Raw genomic sequence first — 22,157 nt, 5'->3', positions numbered from 1 at the left:
TTTGAACCTTAAACCACATAAACATAAAAATTTCATTACACCAAATACACAAAATAATGTTCTTTTTAGCAACGTCATATGACCCCTTAATATCAATTACTGGTGCAGAATGTGGCACTGGAGAAAAATATAACATCAGTATACTGTAATAAAGAAAGAGGGAAATAAAAGAGGGGAATGAAAAAAAGAAAAATAGCAAAGGAACAGAGAACAACGTAATTCACAAATACTGAGATTCTTATTTAAACAGCCTCTTATATATGGCATGTCTACCTAATTTCACAGAGTCTGAATTTTCTAAATCTTTTTGATTGAGAACTAAAATTATATATTAGTACTAATACTATTAATTATATAAAATATACACTATTTAAAAGTGTGTATATAACTATTATATATCTTCATTTTTATTGACTTTATGCTTGATTTTTTATTATTCTTTTAATTAACAATATCAGAGAGATACACATAAACATTAGAACAAGAACATCCGGGGATACATAAAAATTAAAAGGTATTTAAATAAGTTAAAACAACACTAATAATAAAAATTAAAAAAACATACAGTCTTACAATAATTTTTACAATCATAAAAGTTAGAACTAATTTATGAGTTGTTCTCTTCTTATCTTTATTTTGGCGCGCATTGCGCAGACTTGCTCGACTTTGACCGGCTTGAGCACGCGCTGACGTCATGACGGCGACACGTCGTTGGTCTTTTGGCGCGAAATTCCTCATCCGAAGGTTCCGTGATGAAAGGCGCGCGAGAAGGTAAACAGCGCTGAGTTTGGGATTTAATTTCGCGTTTCTGGTGAAGTCTGCTCAGCAGTTTGAGTTTCAGGAGTGTGGTAGACGGCAGCCGAGCGGATTCCCTGATTTCCCCGCACACTTCAGCGCGAGAGAATGTCAGACGCCGGGGATCTGAGCGGAGCAGAGGAGAGCCAGGAGGAGGTCATGACCCCAGCGGAGCTCATCGCCAAACTAGAGGAGGTCAGACACCTAACCTGTGCCCCAACCCACAATAACACCGCAGACTCACAGTGAGATGTGTTTTCATAGACGCGCACGCTCTCCACTCTTAAGTAAACTGAAGCAAACTTCCAAAGAAAGTCTAAGTCGAAGTATACAGTGACGTGAAGTTATCAAAACTATGATAAAACAAACACAAACTCGTTATACTTAACATTTTTTGGTCACTACAAACAGTATAAACGTTTGTAAACATTATGATTTTATGTTTTTTCCGCATGCCGTACTTTTATATGAAAATAAACAAGCTGAAAACACTCGAACTGAAAAAAACTTTAGTATTTTTCTATTGTATTAAGCCTTAAATGTCTAATATGCATCGGATTGGTTTCTTCTGTCAATTATAAACTGGGAAAACCCTTAAGATAAGATGTAGAAAGAAAAAAAAATTAGATATTCGATTAATTGTGCAGCATTAATTCTAATGTGTTGATTTGCTGCTCATTTATTATTGGTGCTTAATAATCGTTCTTATAAATGTTGCTGAATATTTCATGCAAACTTTAAGGACTCTTTTTGATGAATACATTTAAAAGGAACTGAAGCAATTCATATGTAGTCACATTTTTGTAAAAGTGTAGAAAGTGTGTAGAAGTTGTTTTTGTCTGCATAACCAATTTCAAGCATTTAAAGGAAATTGAAATCATCAAAATGTTTCAATATGAAAGAAATTCAATCAAATGTATGTTTTTTTATGCTCAAACTTTAGTATTATTATTATTATTATTTAAGTTCTGCATATTATGTGAACAATACATTTGAAGATGACGCGTGATATCAGGAAGCGTGTTTTTCTTGAACGGTTTTCCTGTGTTTCAGGCTTGGCTGAATGAGAAGTTTTCTCCAGAACTGTTGGAGAACAAGTCAGAGTTGGTGGAGTGTGTGATGGAGCAGATCACACACATGGTATGGATCTGTGTTCAGTGCTTCTTACAGTCCTGAAACATTGCATGTTATATTTCGGTAGCTGACAAATAAAATGGACATTTTTTTTTTTCAATAACATGGTTTTCGATTAAAGGTGAAAGAATACGGGTGTTAAAACTGGAAAGCTAAATATTTTATGTGGTTTCTTTGTTTAATTTAATCAGTTTTTTTTCCAGTTATTATAACCTTTTAGTCACTTTACTTAAATTGTTAAACTGTTTGTGTCACAATTTTACAAGAATTTTAAATATGTATGCACAACAATGCTAAAATAATCACAAAACAAGTAATTTAAATATACTTTTAATTTGGTTTTACAGTGAGAAAAAAACCCCAGAATATTTCCACAGCCAGTTACATAAAATTATATATATATTTTATTTATATATATAATATATATATATATATATATATATATATATAATTTTTTTTTTATTTTATTTTTTTTAAGCTTATCAGTTAGTCGTTTATATTTGTGTACGCAGGAGGAAAATCTGCAGCGGGTGAGGAAAGGTGATGTGAAGGCCAGCGTGCATCGCATGGAGATCGATCGCATCCGCTTTGTTCTGAGCAGCTACCTGCGCTCAAGGCTTCAGAAGGTATCCTGAACACGACCACAGTATCATTTAAAGGGATACTCCACCCCAAAATTAATTTTTTGTCATTAATCACTTACCCCCATGTCGTTCCAAACCCGTAAAAGCTTTGTTCGTCTTCGGAACACAATTTAAGATATTTTGGATGAAAACCGGGAGGCCTGTGTCTGTCCCATAGACTGACAAGTAAATAACAGTCAAGTTCCAGAAAAGGTATGAAAGTCGTCATCAGAATACTCCATCTGCCATCAGACGTGCAATCTGGGTTATATGAATTGTTCCCGTTGCTTCATATACACAGATTGCACGTCTGATGGCAGATGGAGTATTCTGACGATGACTTTCATACCTTTTCTGGACCTTGACACTGTTCTTTATTTGGCAGTCTATGGGACAGTCACAGGCCTCCCGGTTTTCATCCAAATTATCTTAAATTGTGTTCTGTTTGGAACAACAACTGCTGCGTTTATTCAAAGTGACTTCCTCTCCACATATTACACACATTACACAGTTCCCTCTGGAGTAACTTTACGGATATGTGCCTGCTTCTCACAGACACAGTTATGGTAGATCATGAATTACATGAGTCTAGACCCTGTCAAAGATGTTTTTTGGCTCTAGAAATGATCTTTAGTGATCCTGTGTGCTTTGAGGTGAAGCAAAGGTAAATTGCACTGTAGGTGTGTTATCTGCCACTTGTATATACATATATTGGTGTTGTCTCATCTGCAGATAGAGAGGTTTTTCCCTCATGTTTTGGAGAAAGAAAAGTCACGTGCTGATGGAGATCCTTCATTTCTTTCTCCTGAAGAATTTGCCTTCGCTAAAGAGTGAGTTCATTCTCAATCCTTTCTGTTGTCTGTATCAGGCAGACAGTGTGCTAAAGTGCAGACAGATCCAGAACAGTCTTTTCATTTCTGTGAGAATGGCTGTGTTTGTCATCTAATTCACATAATGCACATTGTGACGTGTGTGTGTGTGTGTGGTCTCCAAACGTTATATGTTGTGTGTTTAGGTATCTGGCCAACACAGAGGTGTACCTCAAAAACGTGGCTCTGAAACACATGCCCCCGAACCTGCAGAGCATTGACATGCTGAAGGCTGGTGAGAGTTTTTATTTATAAATTTAAAAAATAAATACAGCCTTGGTGAGCATTAGAGTTTCAAAAAATCTTACCAACCCCAACATTTGGACAGTAGTGTTCATTTTTCAGTCTAGACCTAAATGGTATGCTGTAATCATGATGGTTTTATCTGGTGGCAGCGGTTGTTGTTTAATCGGCGTATGGGTTTGTTTGTCTGTGTGAGTTCCTGAGCCGTGTCTGGACTCGTTTGTGTTCCTGAGAGTGAAAGAGAGCCAGGAGAATATCCTGGTGGAGCCTGAGACAGATGAGCAGAGGTAAGAACGCCATCCTTTTCATTCGGCACAAAGTTTGGGAATCCATCAAACCCACACTGGATTGATGATCACTAATAATCTGATAATCCAGTAATCAGGTTACAGCCTTGTTAGGATGTGGTGTGAGAGGGCAGGGGCCTGTGGGCAGGAGAGGCCAATAGTTTCTGGAACAATGTTTGTTGTCTCATAACCAAACACTAAACTGAATGATACTTAATAAAATGCCTTGGATTTTCTTATCAAAATTTACAGTGTCCTATAGGGGGAAGCATTCCTGTTCATCTTAATGAGCGAATTCTTTAATATATTCCTTAACCGTATTTATTTGGACATCTTTGCTGTTGTCTCTTTCAGGGAGTATGTTGTGGACTTGGACGAAGGTTCGCAGCACCTGATGCGTTACCGTACTATAGCGCCTCTAGTGGCCAGCGGTGCAGTGCAACTCATTTAACCCCGCAGAGCCTCAGGAACTGAATGAAGCCACAGAGGAACAGATCACCTGTGTTCTTCATCTTTGCATGCCAGATGGCCAGCTGTGAACATCCGTCAGCCTCTCAACACCTTGAGCACATCCATATGTTTGAATCCAAAAGCATTTGTATATTAAAATGCCTAATTCTCGTCATGAAACTGACTTGAAAGCAGTATGGATTGAGTTTAAAAAAGTAAGAAAACATACTAACAATCTATAATGTATTCTGACAAATGGATATGTAACACAACACAGATAGTCTGAATGGAGTTGTTGATGACGTCCAGCAAAATTTGGTCACATATTGACAGCTCAGTTATTGCAGTCTGATTAGAAACTGGTGAACTTGACACTCTTGCTCTGAAAGGGAAGCTGTGGTTTTCTCTGTAAGAGGGAAGTTGGTTTGGGCGTAAATGGTCATTAGGGTTTTGCTGGTGTGGTAGAATAAAATTAATATTTATGTTTCTATATTGGTCCTCTGTTTTTTTTGTGTGTGTTGCCTGCTGCATGTTTTGTGTATTATATCTAGCTGTCTTAAATGTTAAACTCTTAAGTTTGTCGACAGGATATATGGCATAGTGTCATTTAGCAAATAAAATAATTTTGTTCCTCGGTTTCTGAAAAAAAAAAAAAAAAAAAACACATTTATAGTGACATACTTGAAAGTAAACCGGGTCAGCCATGTGGATATTTTATTACAGGAGTTATACAGTAAAATCCTGTTTTTGTGCTTCTAAATCAAAATACTATCATTCTGTTCTCATGCCAAAATTTATATTTTCAAAGAGTTTCAATATTATTTTTTAAAAAATCTGCATTTTAATGTTTATTGCTTTGCTCTGTGTACCACCTTTTTAAGTGCCTTACTAAGTAGTTTTAAAGTTACATTTCAGGAAGACTAAAACAGTATTTCTAATATTGTTATTAATAACACTAAAGCCTTGTGTATCATGTTAGATGCATAATGTTCTCTAATTTACCTACATGATCAAAACCTGAAAAATAACTTTTATATTATTAATATTTCAAGATGAACACTTACTGGACTGAAGCAACTTCGGTTTACTTGATCATGTATACATGAATTTTCAGAAAAATCATCTTAAAATGTATCTTTTGGCTGATCGATCAGGCTTCTGATAATTTGTTAATCTCTTAATCATTGTTTTGCATTGCATCATATGGAGGATCACAACTAAAAGTACAGAAAATCGAGCATACAAATCAAACTGAGAAATGTAGAGTGGCAGCTGATATTTTTATGCATTTTATGTAAGCAGCTTCTTATACTGTTACAAAAGCTATCAGAATATTTTACTTTTTGCTCATATAAATAATGTCTACACTAAATTGCATATTTTTGCAAAAATAAGCTCCCTATTCTCTTAAATGTGCCATAAAAGCCGGATAAAAACAAACAAACTGATTTTCGTTACTTCATATGCCCAGATTTTAGTGGGTCCAAAATTATGAGTTAAAATTATTTATTCAATATTATTTTTTTAATCAGCAAGTGCCATTTCTCATGAAATCACACATACGGTCTGCGTTCACATTTTTATCTGACTGCTGATAACATTGCCTAATCTCACTCCTATTCCACCTTGAGAAACACACTTATTGCTCCATATCCTGTGCTGACCATTTTTAACACTCCTCTGGTGATGTGTACAAGATCATTCCTAGGCGTTTGCATAAATGATACACCTGTGGTTATGTGGTGGCTTCACATGTTGAAACCTCTGGCTACAGGCTTGAACCAGCATTAGAAATATTTTTATTGTAGTTCCAGTATTATGAAATGTCTGATTCACTGAAACCAGACACACAAACAGGTATCTCAACTAAAATCATGATTCACATCCAGATTAACCTCTGAATCCTGGAAATGTGGCCAGCTAACTACTGAAGCATTTGTAAACTGACAGAATCAGTCAACACTTGCAATGCAATGCAATGCAAACCAGTTGTTACAAGTAAAGTAAACATATATTATAATAGATCAGCGGTGTAACACAAAAAAAGTCCATTGTCAATTGTCAATAGTGTAGCGATGTATGAAGCACAGCTCACATTCAAACAGCTTTCTGTTGCTCAATATGTCAAATTCAGACGACCAGCTGGAAAGCAACCAAACGTTTTCGCCCTTGTGCAAAATCCCAGAACGGACTGTTTGCCTTAGGCTCTGGAGTACAGGTAATAATTTTGTAAAATTTCAATTTCTTGCACAGACTGATCGTTTCACTTCATAAGACCTCAATATATCATCAGGTAGCTTTTGTCTTGTATTTTATGAATTACCAAGGACTGCAGTTTCCGATTAAAATCTTCTTTACTTTTCTTCTGCAGAAAAAAAGTCACATACATCTTAGATTGCCTGAGAGTGAGTAAATTAACAGCAAATTTTCATTTTTGGGTGAACTATTCCTTATGTGGACACAGGTCGTTATGTCATGTGTCAACTGTTTTTGTCTATATAATGAAAGTAAGCAAAAAATTTACCCATTTTTTTAATATGAAATGTGATTTGAATACCAAACATTTTAATCCTGCCATCATTAACATGTATTAAAAATCTTAAATACAATGAAACTCCAGAACAACACTGACTTTCATTGTCTTGAGAAAAACCCTTTAATACAGGTTTCGAATGACATGTAATTAATGCCAGAATATTTTTTTTTAGGTGAACTTCAAATGACATTCAAAAATAAAACTGATAAGATTCGCTGTCAAACTTCAAACTTTCCTTTTCGTCAGACAATCACACCCAGAGTTCACTGACGTCAATTAACATAATTCTTGGTAATGTGGGTTTTTTGTAAACTTGACGATAAATTATTGGCCTCTGTCACAGCTTCCGATTTCACAGTGGCTTCCTTTACCCTGAGTGCAACAGGAAGCCCACACTGTCCATTATCAGTTCTGGCAGACATCATAGAGAACTGTTCATCTGTTTTCACAAACTATCCAGCGCTTGGCTAATGCACTGTACAAATACTGGAATGAATAGTGAAATCTTTTGTTATGAGGCAGAGGAAGTCCACACATCGACCAATAATCAGGAAACAAACGAGACATCTGTAAACTTGCATTACGGACATATAAAACATCGCTTCTGCTCTCCCAAAAATATCATGGATTCAAACTACAGTAAATGCAGTTACAGAATGAGATTCTGTTCTTCGGTTTCAGTTCAAAAGTGAATCATTGCAATAATGAGTATTATAATGGTGTTACTGATGATGCTAAATGATATCCATTATGAGTTAATATGAACATGTTTCAGGTTTGGTGATGATGAAGGGGTTCTCGAGTCTCGCTGATGAGTGCATGAGACCAAAAAGGATTGGAAACACTGATCTCGGATATTTTGTCTTTCTCTGACACCCAGAGATCTGCTTGAAGTCATTGCAGCGGGACGCATTTCAAAGAGCTGCACAGCAGTGCATTTCTGCCAAATTCATCATTATGCATTCCCACCCCACCCCAAAAAAACAACTCAGACATTTCATATCCAGAGTTGTATCTAATTTTAACTCTGCGGTGTTTTTAGTTTGATGCTTTCCCAAAACATACGCCAAGAATCTATGTCTGATCATGTCAGTTGGATTTTACACAGCAACATGACCATATATCTATGACTCAATGTTTAGGCCCAGATCTGCTTCTTTAGTATACATTCATTAAATATAAAATTGGACATATGGGCTTACTTCAGTAAGCATGTGTGTACGCATAGATTGGATTTAAAATTGATTTAGTGCCATAAATGGTATAATCATATTCCGTCCTTCCAAGTGTGTCATTTGCACTGCTTATCAATGCAAAGTTATTTTTGCTCCTAACTAGAATTTCTTGAGCAAACTGTCACTGAGTCAGTTTGCCATTTCTGTTTTTTGAGGCACAGATTGGCAAGAGTTCAAACCACATTCATGCACGCTACGTGCCAAACTACAGACCTAATATGGCAGCTATGGTTATTTTCTCTCTTTGTAAAAGAAGCTCAAGCATGAAGAATGAAAGCCTAATGAGGTTAAAAAGCACGCTCACTGGGTTGTTTGCGTAGATGGCCTTGAGGAATTTTCATGCGTTTTCCCATCGTCCTAAGGCATAATTATGTTAATTTCACAGTTACATAAATTGCATCAAATAGAAATATCATTACTGTCCTTCCAGATTTTTCAGAAATAGTAAAAATGGCATAAGTGCCACTCATTATGTAAAGTAAATGAACCATGTCACTACATTATTTATTTATTCAGAAAGCCCTTTTTGTAATAATAATACTAAATTAATTAATTAAAATGATAAATATATATACATAATAATAAATTACAGAAATTGACTTAGTAAATAAACATCAACTTATTTAGGCTATAAATAAAATTTAAAGTAGTGACGTCTTGCGCACTGTGACATGCTATTTTAAATTTGTTAGATTAAGTTTTTACTTTACATTAGTTGAGAGAAACTAATACTACATGGTGTATTTATATCTTAAAAATAAATTAATTTGTCATGCTGGACTATTTAGAACTACTTAAATCACCTGAAATAAATTAATTAAAGAAATACTGTATAAAGAACACAGGAAATACAATATAGCTGTTTTCCCTAAGCATCCATATGAATGTTAACCTGATATTCATCAGCCTGAATGTTTCCTGATATTTGTTGCTTACCCAAATGTATGTGCCCTAGGACTTAGTCTCCTCCTCTTTAGCCCACAGATCAGGTCATAAATAGCTGGTTAAGTCCTATCCGGTGCAAAGCTGATTGGCTTGAATTTGGAGGAGGGATCAATCTACTATAAAAGATGAAGTGATGTAAGATTTCACACAAAGCTTCCTGAAGCTCAGCTGAGCAGGTGGTGCAAGACATCTCAAACCTGTGTCCTTCAATACAAAAAAATAAATTAAACAAAATAGAGAATTTTTTTTTTTTTTTTAAAGGATTTCATCGGATAATCCAATGATCGAAATTAAAGCACAGTAAGATTTGTTTTTTCCCAAGTTTGATGAAGAATATTAAAAATGTGTTAAATTATTAAACCCACTTATGCCTGTGTTTTTACAGCCTCAGCTCACTTTAAAGTGTGTGACTGCTTTGAGAGGAAAGGAAAAAAGAATTCAGAAGGACAATTTCACTATTACACGCTGAAGATGACTTGTGCAAAGTAAGTTTATTGTCTTTATTAATAAAACTAGGGTTTCCAAAATCTGAGAATATTTCAAAAGTGTGGTGTCCAGGTCTGGACAAGTCATTAAAAGTGATTTTAGAAATGCTATTGACAAATCAAAGGGATTTCTGTAGTCAATATTTCTACTAAACCCCAGCTCTAATGACTTCTTCAGCTAGAACTCACTGTGTGTGCGTGTGTGTGCGTGTGCACATTACAAACGTCTGAAAACGCATATATACGTTGGACAAAAAGTGAGACTGTAAAGTGGGCAAATGCTAATTTTGTGGTGTTTCTGCCCCTCCAGTGTGATGTCGAGGTTTGGCCCGCCGGTCTCCGTGAGGTCTGTGGACATGACCGTGGGCTTCAGGTGCAGAGGATCTCCAAACATCAATCACCTGCTCGGCGTGTCTTCGCCCAAACCCCTGCGGCCCTGCATCGCCCATCAGCCGGTGATTGAGTACAGACACTCCCCTTCCACAGGCCTCATCAAAGCCAAAAGCAGCCGCTGGGAAAAACGCGTCGCGTTCGCGGACGCCAAAGGACTTTCGCTCATCACGGTGCGCCTGTTCTCCGAGAAAGAAGACAAGATCTCGCGTGAACCGGTGAAAATACCACGGCTGAAGAAGCTGGGCTGCGCTAAAGAGACTGTTAATAATACTTCGAGGTTGAGGCTCGGGTTTGAGCAGCCCTGTGGAGATTTCCAGGCGTTCAGGAGTCGGATTCAGGAACGCATGGTGGCGTTGGAGAGCTGTAAAGTCACCAGGTGCGCCATCCTCGGCACCGTGCGCGTCAAAAACGTTTGTTTTGAGAAAGCGGTGCAAATCCGTATAACTTTCGACGCCTGGCGCAGTTACCAGGACGTGGCGTGTAGGTACCTGGAGCAGAGTTATGGGGAACCTGGAACTGACGTGTTTGAGTTTAACATCAGCGTCCCTGAGCGGATAAACGCGCGCGAGCGCATCGAGTTCTGCGTGTCTTACTTACCCGCTGCGTTCAGTGCTGCTCAGTGGGACAATAATAACGGCAAAAACTACTGTATTTATGTGTGTGAAGTGTGACTGAATGTGCTGTTTTCTAATGACACTTTCACACTGTTTGTGCAAACAAACCCAAAACTACAAACGTTGCACTTTGTCACCTGCTTTCTGACCCGTTTAGCACATACTGACTAAATTGCTGTGCCACCATAACGTAGTGCTTTTTTTGAGCACTGAAATGTATTTTATGAATTGATTTATTTGTAATATTTGGCAAATCAATGCGTATAAGTCTCATGCTGTGGAAATGTTTATTAAACCTTGCATGATGTGGAAAATATTTTTTGAGATTTGTATTGAATAAATGTAATTTTATATTTTATACTTTTAAAGATTAATTATTTTAGGAATGTGCCATTTATTTTGTAAAATTGAGCACTTTACCATGTTTATGAAACACTTGCATACTGTGGGTAATTTTTAATGTATTTTATCAAATAAAGTGCACGGAACTTTCATCCTAATGATTGTCATTTTTCTCTTGCATTTATTTATTGCTGTTTTATATCAAAGATTTCTGTGGTCAAAGAAAACCTAAGATTGTCAAGTTTCTGTACTTTTTTTATTTTCAGTTATACTCTGAGATGTGTGTTTTTTTTTTTTTTTTTTTTTTTTTTTTTTTTTTTTTTTTTTTTTTTTCTTATTTGTATATCCAGTTGCGTGACATGTTACGAGCTAAAACAGTTTCACATGGGACACAAACTTGGATCAAGGAGGTTCATTCAAGTCCCAGGATGTTTTTGACTTGGACACTAGAAGTATAATCCATTTAAATCCATTAATTCCCAGGATTGGTGCCTGACAGGTCTTTGGATTGACGAAAGAACCCTTGATTGAAAACTGGAGAGGTGGTTTATGTAGCTTGAGAGGTTGTTTATCTGAGAAATATTTTTATTGATGTTTTAGGTTTGTGATACCATTGCATTTTAAGTGGAAAACTAAACTCATCTGTCATGTTTCGTTTGACCTCCAGGATATAGCACTGCTGCATAAAATGCTTTGCAGAAGCCATAAAGAAATCATCCCTGCTGGCAGATAAATTGAGAGCTTGTGTTGTAATTTGTCTTCATGTGAGAGTTTAAAGGACGTGCCAGATAAATCCTGCTCTCAGCTACAGACAGACCTAGAGATCAGCGCTTGTTCAGTCTGATTATGAATGGCCTGTTCATAATCAACCCTGATCAGATTATGTATTACATACAGACACTGGCCACCTTAAATTAGCAAACATCTGTAAAAGCGATTTAATGGCTGCTACATGCTCTGTGAATTACATTACTTATGTTATTCAGAAATTTAAATTTCAGGCAGCTTTTCTTCCATTTCCTTTTTGGAACATGTGTTATATATTATAGACTTCATTCAGTTTTTGGAGTTTGAAGCTCAAGCATTCTCATTTGCACTCAAATATTGACAGGTCAAGGCCTATTATGATATGCAATTCTGAAGCAAAGATGTAAATGGTTTGGTACATGATACCCATGCAGTACTATGTTTGATAAGCATCTTGCAAGGTTTTTTTTTTCTGTGTGTGTGTGTGTGTGTGCATCAAAACCACTAAAACTTGGTCAGATCTTGTACTAAAACAACCATTTTCACACAGACAACCCACAACACGCAGAAACTCTCAGAAGTGTTTTATTCTGTTTAAGCATTCTATACAGTTAATGTAACATTTATGCATATACATGCACACAATTAATCATGAAATTAATTACGGGTGACAACCCAAATGACTTAATACAAAAAACAATTAGAATCAATTACATAATTCAATAACGTAGCCTCTTTATATATACGGTTAGTCTCAAGGAAGTGGACTCACAAGTTATGGCTTCAAAAGAGTTTCAAAATATAACACTAGTCTCATGGACCACTTTTACGGTGCTTTAAAATACAGGTTTTAAAAGACAGTCAGTAAATGATGAAACATTTTTGGGTGAACTGTCTCTTTAAGATCTGAATAGTTGTCTCACAGATCATATGGCTTGGTTTCATGACAAGTGGCCAGACTATCATGACCTCATTCATTTTTATTTATTCTTGCCTCTTTTGTGCAATGCCTTTGGTGTATTTTCAAATTTTCATAAGTTTGAATATTTATTCAGATACTCATTAGAACTTTGGGTCCATTTCCAGATCAGTGAGGTTCTCACGATCCGGTTTCCGGTTGCACTTCCAGTGAGAGCTGCCATTCAAAGCTCAGCGGCCCACACTGATATTGCACACCTTACAGCTTGGGTCTTTTTTGGCGTTTGCGGTGGAAAGGCTCATGAGCTGGTGACGGCCGCTGATCTGAGCGAGTATGCCGTGCTCCAGAAGCAAGGGCTCTGTGTACAACACCTCCAGAATGACATCACTGGCGTGACAGAAGGCCGGTACGTCTCCAGGCGTGAATGTCAGAAAGGGATTGCTTGACAGGTCCAGTCGTGGTAGGCAGCTGTTGCAAAAGCTATCCCCCTCTGATCCAGCAGGGGCCAGCACCAACACTACATAATGGTATGCTGTGTACATGCAGTAGAAGTCAGCAAAGTAGAGGTTTGTACTCGAGGCGAGGACACGATCGGCAGAAATTTGGAAGCGCAGAGAGCCATATGGGGAGTCTTTGGGAGGGAGGCCTGTGTCGAACTCTGTGTTGCAGCTGAGGAAGACGCCGCGGAGCTTTCCGTTGATGGGGGAGCCGTGACTTCCACTGTTGTCTTTGAAAGATGGGAGCATTGCACCTCCAGACTCTGACCTATAGTATGTAGAGAGATGTAGAATAATAAATAACCTGCCATTTTAAACACTACAAAGCTGAAATGTTGACATTAAAATTGGCACGAAAGGAAAAATCATCAATGCATGTTTTATTTTTTTAACCTTACTCATTTAACTCAATATCAGGCTTCAAACTTCTCCAATCATTTAGTCATTTAGTCAAAGCTTGCATTGAGATCTGCCCTCATCTAATCAACAACCAGTGCATAGAACCAAGTTACTGAACCTGCAATTTTTTTGTACGTCACAATACAGATGAAAATATCAGTCACTACTTGCAGTTTCTCATGACTGTAAGTGGTATTTGCAACTCATTTTACTTCCGAAATGTGATGAACACAGGATATTCAACATGAAAAAATGAAGGACGGGGCTTGGTTTAAAGGCCTCTTTAAAGAAATGACAATAACTATAACAAATTAACGTCCACACCAAGGGACGAAAACATTCTCACGCACCATTATTGCGTTTGGTGACTATATCCTCTTTTTCCCAGACATGTCTTGGCTGGCATTTTTAAATTGTCTGGGTTTTGGCTTTGTTTTCCTATTGTTTATTTGATGTGACATACAGCTAAGTATGGTGATCCATACTCAGAATTCGTGCTCTGCATTTAACCCATCCAAAGTGCACACACACAGCAGTGGACACACACACACACCATGAATACACACCCGGAGCAGTGGGCAGCCATTTATGCTGCGCCGCCCGGGGAGCAGTTGGGGGTTCGGTGCCTTGATCAAGGACACCTCAGTCGTGGTTTTGCCGGCCCAAGATTCAAACCCACAACCTTAGGGTTAGGAGTCAAACACTCTAACCATAAGGCCACGACTTCCCCAACTTGCTGAAGGTAATGACTGAAAAGTAGTTTGACCAACAGCGTGCATTGCATTGTACATAATCAACCATTTGTGGCTTGTGAGAATGTGGGATCTACAGAGAACAGAAGGACTATAGAGGGTATACATGAATGCATTTTGTAAATACAAAATAGGTTGGTCTAAATCTGGGTGATCACTTTTAGCAATGATTTATATATATATAGTCATATCGCCCAGCCCAAAAACTTATATAGTTTTTGTCAGTGTTTTTTTTTTTAAAACATCCAGTTATGCAAAATGTGAATATTTAATTGATGAGTTGTCAATACAATATATAGGGTATGATTTTTACCAGAAAAAAATTAACATATTAACATAAAATGATAACTGCAAATCTGTGTTTCGCTGCCTGGAGTCCATTTGTTTCTTTGAAATGCAGCTATTCATTTTCTTCTCTTTTCTGTAGTTTTTGACAGTCTGTAAAAATATGCCTCAGATTTCTTGTCAAATCTCTTTGTACAGTCAATCGCAAAGCTCTTTCTCATTTAAGATGTGTTTTGTGTGTTAAAAATATCTTCTTTTGTGTTCTGCTGAAGATATAAACTCATACAGGTTTGGAATAACAGGCTGGGTACTTTTTTTTTGGGGGGGGGTAAACTAACCCTTTAAGACCTGTATGCTAAGTAACTGAAAATGCATGACATACTGTATGACAAACTGCATGACAAACTGAAAATGCATGGCGAGATATTAAAAGGCAATTCTATTTTGATGTAGTATTATAAAGACTAACATTTTTGCAATAGCATGCAATGAAGAATTACAAGCAATGAGACAAGGAACATGAATGAAGGAGATAGAGTCTGTTTTGATTTCATATCAAGTTCACTAGCGTTCTCAAATCACAAAAACACACAGCAGATAAATCAGACACTGCAGTCTCAGAGCTGTCAAGGAAAGATATATGTAGTAGCAGCAGAGAGACTGAGGATGACAGATGACACTAACCTGACATATTGGAAGTATTCAGGACTCTGATTGCGGTAGAAGACGGAGAACCTGAGCATCCTCCCAGCAGCGGCCTGAGCTTTATCAAACAGCTGCTGGAGATGCTCCATGGCATAATCTGCAGAAAAGAACCCATTTAAAACCATCACTATTGAACATAAAACACAAGTGCTTTCTATAAAACACGTATGACACTGAAGGCTAGAAAAAGCCAGATGTGTCCAAATTGGTTGTGTCTTCTATCCGTGCATAAACAGTCAACGATAAGTAAGCCATGATTTGTTTAGCATTAGTATTAAATGGCAAGTTTGTGTCTTGAAGAATAAATTAAGATAATCGTGAGACTTTCTTACAGAGTGCTGTAGTGTGTCATTTTTATGCCAAGAAGTGCAGAAATGATGGTTGTTTCCAAACAGGTTTCCCCAAATAGTCCTGTTTGTTATTGGTTGGGGAAAAAAACTAGCTCCTCCCCCAAACTCACACCATTGGTTGAGCCTGTTGCTGTGTTGACCAATGATTTGATAGAGCCACAGAGTCACAGTGTTTACTCCTTTTCTAAGGGAACTGAAAATGCATGTGTTTTGTATATTAAGCTGGCACAGGAGGAACGATTTTAACCCTGAAAACACATTTAAATCTCTGTTACTCTGTCTCTGCTTACCTCCAGTGCAGAACTCCGCTACTTGGCTCCATTCAGACACCTGATAGTCTCCATCTGGCTGTCTGATGGCGGTCTGAACAGCCACACAGTACTCTGTTCGAGGGCTCAGGAACCAGTGTCCTCTCACAGCCATCGGCAGAGGTCCTGCTTTTGCCACTAGCTTGGTGGGGACATCCTGAAAAGCCAAACACCAGAGGGCGCTGATAGTTGATTGTTGGCTTAAAGGGTTTGTGCTCAGCCTTCAAGAGAACAACCAACCATTTGCAATACTTGACCGTTTTAGTTTTTTAAACCCCTACAAGTTGGGTATAAAGTATGGTAGTGTGTGATCCTCAAGCCTAGTGTTTTAAAAACTGTTCAGATTTGAAAAGTCACGTAGTGTATCCCAGCATTTTTATACAGTTTTTAAATGGACCAAAGAAGAGAGATCTAATTGAAACTGAAAATTGCACTGCAGAAATATCCAGGGGGAAAAAAATAAGAAAAAAAATAAATAAATAAACCTAAAAAAGTTTTATGAATGGTCTTTGATTGACACTATATGGGAGCCAGATCAGGTCGGGCCTTTTTTATTGAAATAGAGCTGAAATTAAATTAATTAAATATGAGCATTAGATGAAACTTAAACTTAATTTGTTTTTTTTTTGTTTGTTTTTTTTTTAAGTAAAATGTTGCCTTAGCAACTAACTAGTATATTTAAGTATATTTAAAACTGTTATAAAATAAATTAAAGTTAAATAGAAATTTTTAAAAAAGTAATAAAAATGACAAAAGCATATTTAAATATTAAAATTTTAAATATATTTGAAATGAAACTGAAATATAAAAATAAGAGCTAATTAATAGTATTATATAATACATATTATAATAGTATAGTATGATACAATAACAGGCTATAGTTGGATTTTTTGAGTTGACTGAAAACTGAACTAAAAAAATGAAGTGTCTTTATACTGGCCAAAACATTATTTATTTTTTGTATATAGTTTAATCAAATCAAATCAAAATTGATTTATAAAGCACAATAAACAGTAGAACAACAGTACTGTGCAAAATCATACTAAAAGAGACATAAGAAGTGAATATAAAACAATATAGACCGCAATACAATGAATTTAATTTAGTCTACAGTATATATGTCTAAAAATGTATTTATACATTTATAGTGTTATAAAATCAAGTTTGTGATTGACTGATAACAGTTTACCAGTAAAATGAATCATGGGAATCACTAATTGCCTGATAATTATTTATGCAGCCTAATCAGTGAGACAATATGATTTCTGAGCAGATAACATCCGCATCCGTATCATCCAGTGCAGTAATTTTACACCTGTTATCTTCTTTCTGAGAGGTTTTCAAACTTCACTAAGCGTAAAGTATTTCCTCTCACATATAAGAGCTGGATCAGAGCTAATTAGTCTTGTTGTGGAGTCTCGGGATCCTGACAAGCAGAACCAATTATGAAATGCTCAGAGGGGCGTAACCATAGCAACCCCCTCAGCAAGTCCTTTCACCTGCAAATGCAATGTTAGAGCCGTGGCAAAATCAGATGTACTTTAGCAGCAGTTCATGCCTGTATTATCTCTGGCAGCCAATGAGTGCAGAAGAGATGCTGGTAATACTCCTACATTATAGCTCCATTTTGTCAGGAAGAATTTAAAAACTCAACACAGTGAAGATTTTCATTTATTCAGCTCTGAATATCTCATCAGTATCCTACTTACACCTTTAAATAGTGCACTAAATTGACAATTAAGTCTCGCAAGTGTTTAAGATGTTTCAGTCAGGCAGATTTTGAATGCAGCTTTTAAGGAAGTGAGTTGGTTTTTTGATTGTTACAGTTATTTTAGATAAAAAAAATTTTTTTAATAAAAATTTAAACACTGCTGCAGATTTTCATGTGTAAGTGGCGATGAATACTCAAAAATAAACTAAAAAAAGACAAATAAAAATATGTGCATGATGCCCAAAATTACTAGTGGACTAAATTTATATTTTTTGCAAAGCAATATCTACATTTTGTTTATGTAGTACTGCTCAAAAATAAAGAAATACAAATTGTAAAACATAAATAAACAAATAAATACAAAACAATACAAATAATAATAACATAAAACAATTGGTGAAATGTCACTGTATTATACCTGATTGTAGTATCCAATTACTTTTTTTTCTTTCTTTTTTTTTGTCACGATTATTCAACTATTGCATCTTTGTTATCTTTGTTTTATTTTAAATTTATTTTATCATTATTATTATTATCTATAATAGGCAGTCTGTTTTGGGTTGGTTGGGGAGGGTTTGCGAATGTGAAAAATACAGTCTCTGTACAAACAATAGCATTTGTCTTTGGAATAAAAATAAATAAATAAAAAAAATTAAAAATAGGTGCACGATGACCAAAATACTAGTGTACTAAATTTATATATTTTTTGCACAGCAGTATCTAAATTTTCAATTGTTAGTGGTGAGGGCTAAAAATAAAAATAATAAACAAAATAAAAATAATAATAAAATAAAATAGCTGAAGATTTTCATGTGCAGATGGTGAGGTCTCCTACTCAAAAATAAAGAAATGTTTATGTGCATGAAGTCACAAATTACTAATTTTTTTTAATTAATTGATTTATGTGAAACAATATCCTTATTGTAATTTATTATTTATTTATTTATTTATTTATTTATTTTTTTTAAATTGGTTGGCTTTTTTTTTTAAACACTGTTGTGGACTTTAATGTCCATGTGGCGTGAACTTTTTACTGAAAAAAGAATTAAAACAAATAAACATGCAAGGTGCATGATGCCCCAAATTATTAGTGTACTAAATTAAATTTTAGCAAAACAATATCCTAATTTGATAAAAAAAAAAATTTAAGCAGTGGTTGGCCAGGGATTGGAGACACAATTAATTTAGATAAAAAGGTGTTTCTTCGAAACATTTTTGTGGATTTTCATGTGCAATTGTCGAGGACTGCTATTAACTAATTAGCTAAATAAATAAATGCATGATGCCCCAAACTGCTAGTGTACTAAATTAGATTTTTTTCAAAGCAATATCCTAGTTTTATACATGCTTTTAAAGGGGTGCTTGGCCTGGGATTGGGGGGTTTATGTGTTTGTGTCCTGGTGAGTCATTATCAGCTCACAGCAGCTTTGGTCAAGTTTCTCGTGCTCCTGTATTAGAAGTGACGTGAGCATCACGTAGCCCTGAAGGGCTGTCAGATGTGCTCATTACCAACACACCTACCACCTATATCAGCCTGCCATCTGCCTCTCCAGCGCCTGCTGTATTTCTACTTTACTCAGACAGGAAAGCAGGGGATGCTCAGCTTTAAGAAATATAACATGAAAACAGATCTTACCCATTCTATTACACTGCAGGTCAATTTGACTATAGCATACATTTTTGAGTTGTCGGAAATACTGGTTAATCCATGATGTTTTTCTTGAGACTTTTTCTCATTTTGTGTCATGAACATGCCTGCAAAGTTTCAATACTCATATTAAATTTTTATTAGGATTGTGATGTTTTACACTGTGTTGAAGACATTTTTAATAGTTCGTCATGTTATTTTTGCTAAGAACCCAACCCATTATCATGATGTTGCGAGCACCATGCTCTACTTATTATTATTATTTTTTTTTTAAATCAAAAATAGTTACAGTACTATTTATAATATTAATAATATTAATAATTTAAAAAAATATGCTCGTTTTTTTTGGGTCGACAGCTTATAAATAGTGGTGTGGGCGTGGCCTAAATGCGATCTGGCTTTTTTGACAAAACATGTTTAGAGTTCAGATCGCGCTATATGTGGAAAATAATGAAAATTGATTTATTGTTTGTTGATTCATTGTTTGTTTGTTTTTGTTTTTCATAGTGTGATTGCACTGAATCCAATTACAGTCTATTTGATTTTTTTTAAATAGATAAATAAATAAACCTTAGGTGTTCTGGGTTCAATTACTTATCAAAAATCTACTTAAAATTTGTTTATTAAAAGTAATAGTTTGTTATGTTGAAAGATGTCTTTTGACAGTGAAAGTCAACAGGGTCCAGTGTAGTGTTTGTTTATTATTCTGTAATATGTCTTTTTATTGTGTAATTGTTTAGGGTCAGGTTTTTCTGAGAGGATTGTCCCTATTATAAGTTCATAACAAGTTGACAAATTCCACTGACACCGAGTCAGGGCTGTATTTTCTGCTGTGAGATCAACAGGGAGTGGATACTGACTCTGTGCTTGAAGCGGTTGTGCTCGCTGCCCTCTTTACGGCTCAAGTCGATGAAGTAATGCGTCACTCGGGACGGGTCCTCGGGGGCCATTTCCCAGGTGATCCGGAACGAGTCGCAGGTCACATCGCTGATCTCAATATCATGGGGTGTGGAGAGCAGCTCCACCTCAGCCATCGCCTGCAGGAACACAACACAACAAACTGTCAAACAGAAACATCACAGCCGCTTAATGGAAAAAAACAAACATCTTCTGACCTCAGTTGAAATTCAATTAACCAGTGATGATCCTTCGGCTGAATAAAACAGATGACGCCCCCTCACACAAACACTGCCTTCAGTATGAATTAACTTCATCTATAAAAGCACATTAAGTCAACTTAATTTCCATGTTTAGTAAGCACTAGTTTATAAATATGTGCTTAGTTATCTGTGAAGCTCATTTGAGTTTGATCTCATTAAGTGAGACGGTCTGAAACAGTTTCCTCAGGATGTTATAATAGTCTGTTAAGTCATTATTGACTGACTAGGCAGCACAGCAGTAGTTTCAGACACAGCCCATAACCCAGTTACATATAATTTATTCATCAACCACCTTGTTTCTATACAAATGGAACAATTGTGTGGAAAATGTGCTTATGTTATGCTTGGAAACTTATGACATCTCCTAGCGATGTCATTATGGCTGACAATGCGACAAATTGTACAAAACAGTGAGGTATATGCAAAAAAACCTGTACCATATATTATGAAAAAATAATATTAACATTATTTAATTAAAATTAATAATAATTAATATTTTTCCATAATTTGTTGACATGATCACATCATTATTCTTTCAGTAACTCACATCATAAAATGTCAAAATGTCAACCCTGTTACCGTGATTTTGTACAGTAAACAAATGAACATTAAAAAGTGGATATATAGAAATTAAATTCTCTAAGAGTTGCTTGTAACCTTACAATCTCCAGTTAAACTCAACTTTGTTGCCATCCACCCTGTTACATTTAATGAAGACTTCTTTATATCACTCAGCTGAATAACAAAATATCTGAATTTAGCTGGAGACGGCACATTAACAGGTGAACACATTATCTAATCAAAGTTTGACAGAATGACCGGAGCGCTGCCTCTCAGAGGAGAGATAATAAAGGTACTGAAGTGCTCTCTTCCAGTGTGTGATTACTGCCATGAGTGTGTGTGAAGTGTGTTTGATTAGCTGTCATTTCCTCTTCCTGTGACCGCTGACCCTAGAGTAATGTGAAGTCACACAATCTGTTATCAGCACCCATAACTCTGAGAGAGAGACGGCAGGGTGATTTATAAGCGCCTCTCTTTCTTATCTTCAGTTCTTTTCCCTATAGCAGTTGTCCTCTTTGACATTTACTTTTTTGACATATACTTCTGAAGTGTCCAAGTGCATTTAGTGGTCAGTAAAATGTACATGTAAGCTAAATTGTCAGGAATTTGGTGTATTTTGGTATAAATCTCCCATATGGTGAGAATGCTGAGGCAGCGCAATGCCAAGAGCAATGCTGGACGGCACAAATGTGTGCATGCCAGAAAATGAGAATATGTTTTACAGCAAGTACTTCACACATGAGTGCTTTGGCTTAGAGACATGGCATCCCTTGTGAAAGTGAAATAGACTTCAGCAGTTTATTAGGAAATATTACACTTGAGTGTGTCCTGAATTTAATGTTTTTGGACTTTAAATGCATGTTATTTGTAATGAAATGGAAATATATTATAGTTGACTCTTAAGCTGAAGTTAAGAGAGATTTTTAAATGCATCTTTATATGTAATTTTATAAATACTTCTATTTCTATTTATGCCCAACTACATATATCTATTGAAATATTTATATTGAACCTTGTATTTGATTTATTATATTTCTTATATTATATATATATATTATATATCACATTAGTAATGATGAAGTTGCAATTTAGTACATTTAAAATATATTAACTTTAAATGTAATAACAAATAACACTACAGTTGAAATTATAATCACTTTACAT

General features: G+C 35.9%; 3 protein-coding genes across 5 annotated transcripts in view; 2 read left to right on the top strand and 1 right to left on the bottom strand.

The window, feature by feature from the left end:
• The first annotated feature begins 662 nt into the window (after positions 1-662).
• gins4 (GINS complex subunit 4 (Sld5 homolog)) lies at positions 663-4,891 on the top strand. 2 transcript variants are annotated; one of them, XM_042730231.1, is made up of 8 exons: positions 663-771; positions 842-990; positions 1,849-1,935; positions 2,442-2,555; positions 3,285-3,382; positions 3,568-3,656; positions 3,861-3,951; positions 4,306-4,891. In XM_042730231.1, exons 2-8 carry the CDS (start codon positions 904-906, stop codon positions 4,400-4,402), a joined length of 663 nt encoding a protein of 220 aa, XP_042586165.1. In that variant the 5' UTR covers positions 663-771; positions 842-903; the 3' UTR covers positions 4,403-4,891. The 2 variants fall into 2 exon arrangements, with proteins under 2 accessions (XP_042586165.1, XP_042586164.1); XM_042730230.1 differs by having other exon boundaries at positions 697-990.
• A 4,365-nt stretch (positions 4,892-9,256) lies between these two features.
• LOC109065401 (protein phosphatase 1 regulatory subunit 3C-like) lies at positions 9,257-11,109 on the top strand. The gene is made up of 3 exons (XM_019082383.2): positions 9,257-9,417; positions 9,503-9,602; positions 9,913-11,109. Exons 2-3 carry the CDS (start codon positions 9,589-9,591, stop codon positions 10,664-10,666), a joined length of 768 nt encoding a protein of 255 aa, XP_018937928.1. The 5' UTR covers positions 9,257-9,417; positions 9,503-9,588; the 3' UTR covers positions 10,667-11,109.
• A 1,158-nt stretch (positions 11,110-12,267) lies between these two features.
• LOC109065402 (phytanoyl-CoA hydroxylase-interacting protein-like) overlaps positions 12,268-22,157 on the bottom strand; it is a 12,649-nt gene continuing 2,759 nt past the window's right edge. Inside the window, exons 2-6 of one of the 2 annotated variants that reach the window (XM_042730229.1) lie at positions 20,388-20,486; positions 20,133-20,309; positions 15,896-16,070; positions 15,235-15,352; positions 12,268-13,382 (exon numbers count right to left, since the gene is read on the bottom strand). In XM_042730229.1, the coding sequence (XP_042586163.1) occupies positions 12,848-13,382; positions 15,235-15,352; positions 15,896-16,070; positions 20,133-20,306 (1,002 nt within the window). In that variant the 5' untranslated portion in view covers positions 20,307-20,309; positions 20,388-20,486 and the 3' untranslated portion in view covers positions 12,268-12,847. The remainder of the gene's footprint in view (positions 13,383-15,234; positions 15,353-15,895; positions 16,071-20,132; positions 20,310-20,387; positions 20,487-22,157) is intronic. The other variant, XM_042730228.1, reaches the window with a different exon arrangement.

Source organism: Cyprinus carpio, chromosome B8 (genome assembly GCF_018340385.1).
Source record: "Cyprinus carpio isolate SPL01 chromosome B8, ASM1834038v1, whole genome shotgun sequence".
In the NCBI taxonomy this organism is placed as follows: Eukaryota; Metazoa; Chordata; class Actinopteri; order Cypriniformes; family Cyprinidae; genus Cyprinus; species Cyprinus carpio.
This window is presented reverse-complemented; position numbering and strand designations above follow the sequence as displayed.

Bases quoted from the DNA above. Each gene is read 5' to 3' on its own strand.
- gins4 (XM_042730231.1), top strand. From the start codon at position 904: ATGTCAGACGCCGGGGATCTGAGCGGAGCAGAGGAGAGCCAGGAGGAG. The intron at 991-1,848 runs GTCAGACACCTA...CCTGTGTTTCAG, and splicing joins TCATCGCCAAACTAGAGGAG to GCTTGGCTGAATGAGAAGTT. The intron at 3,657-3,860 runs GTGAGAGTTTTT...TGTCTGTGTGAG, and splicing joins CATTGACATGCTGAAGGCTG to TTCCTGAGCCGTGTCTGGAC.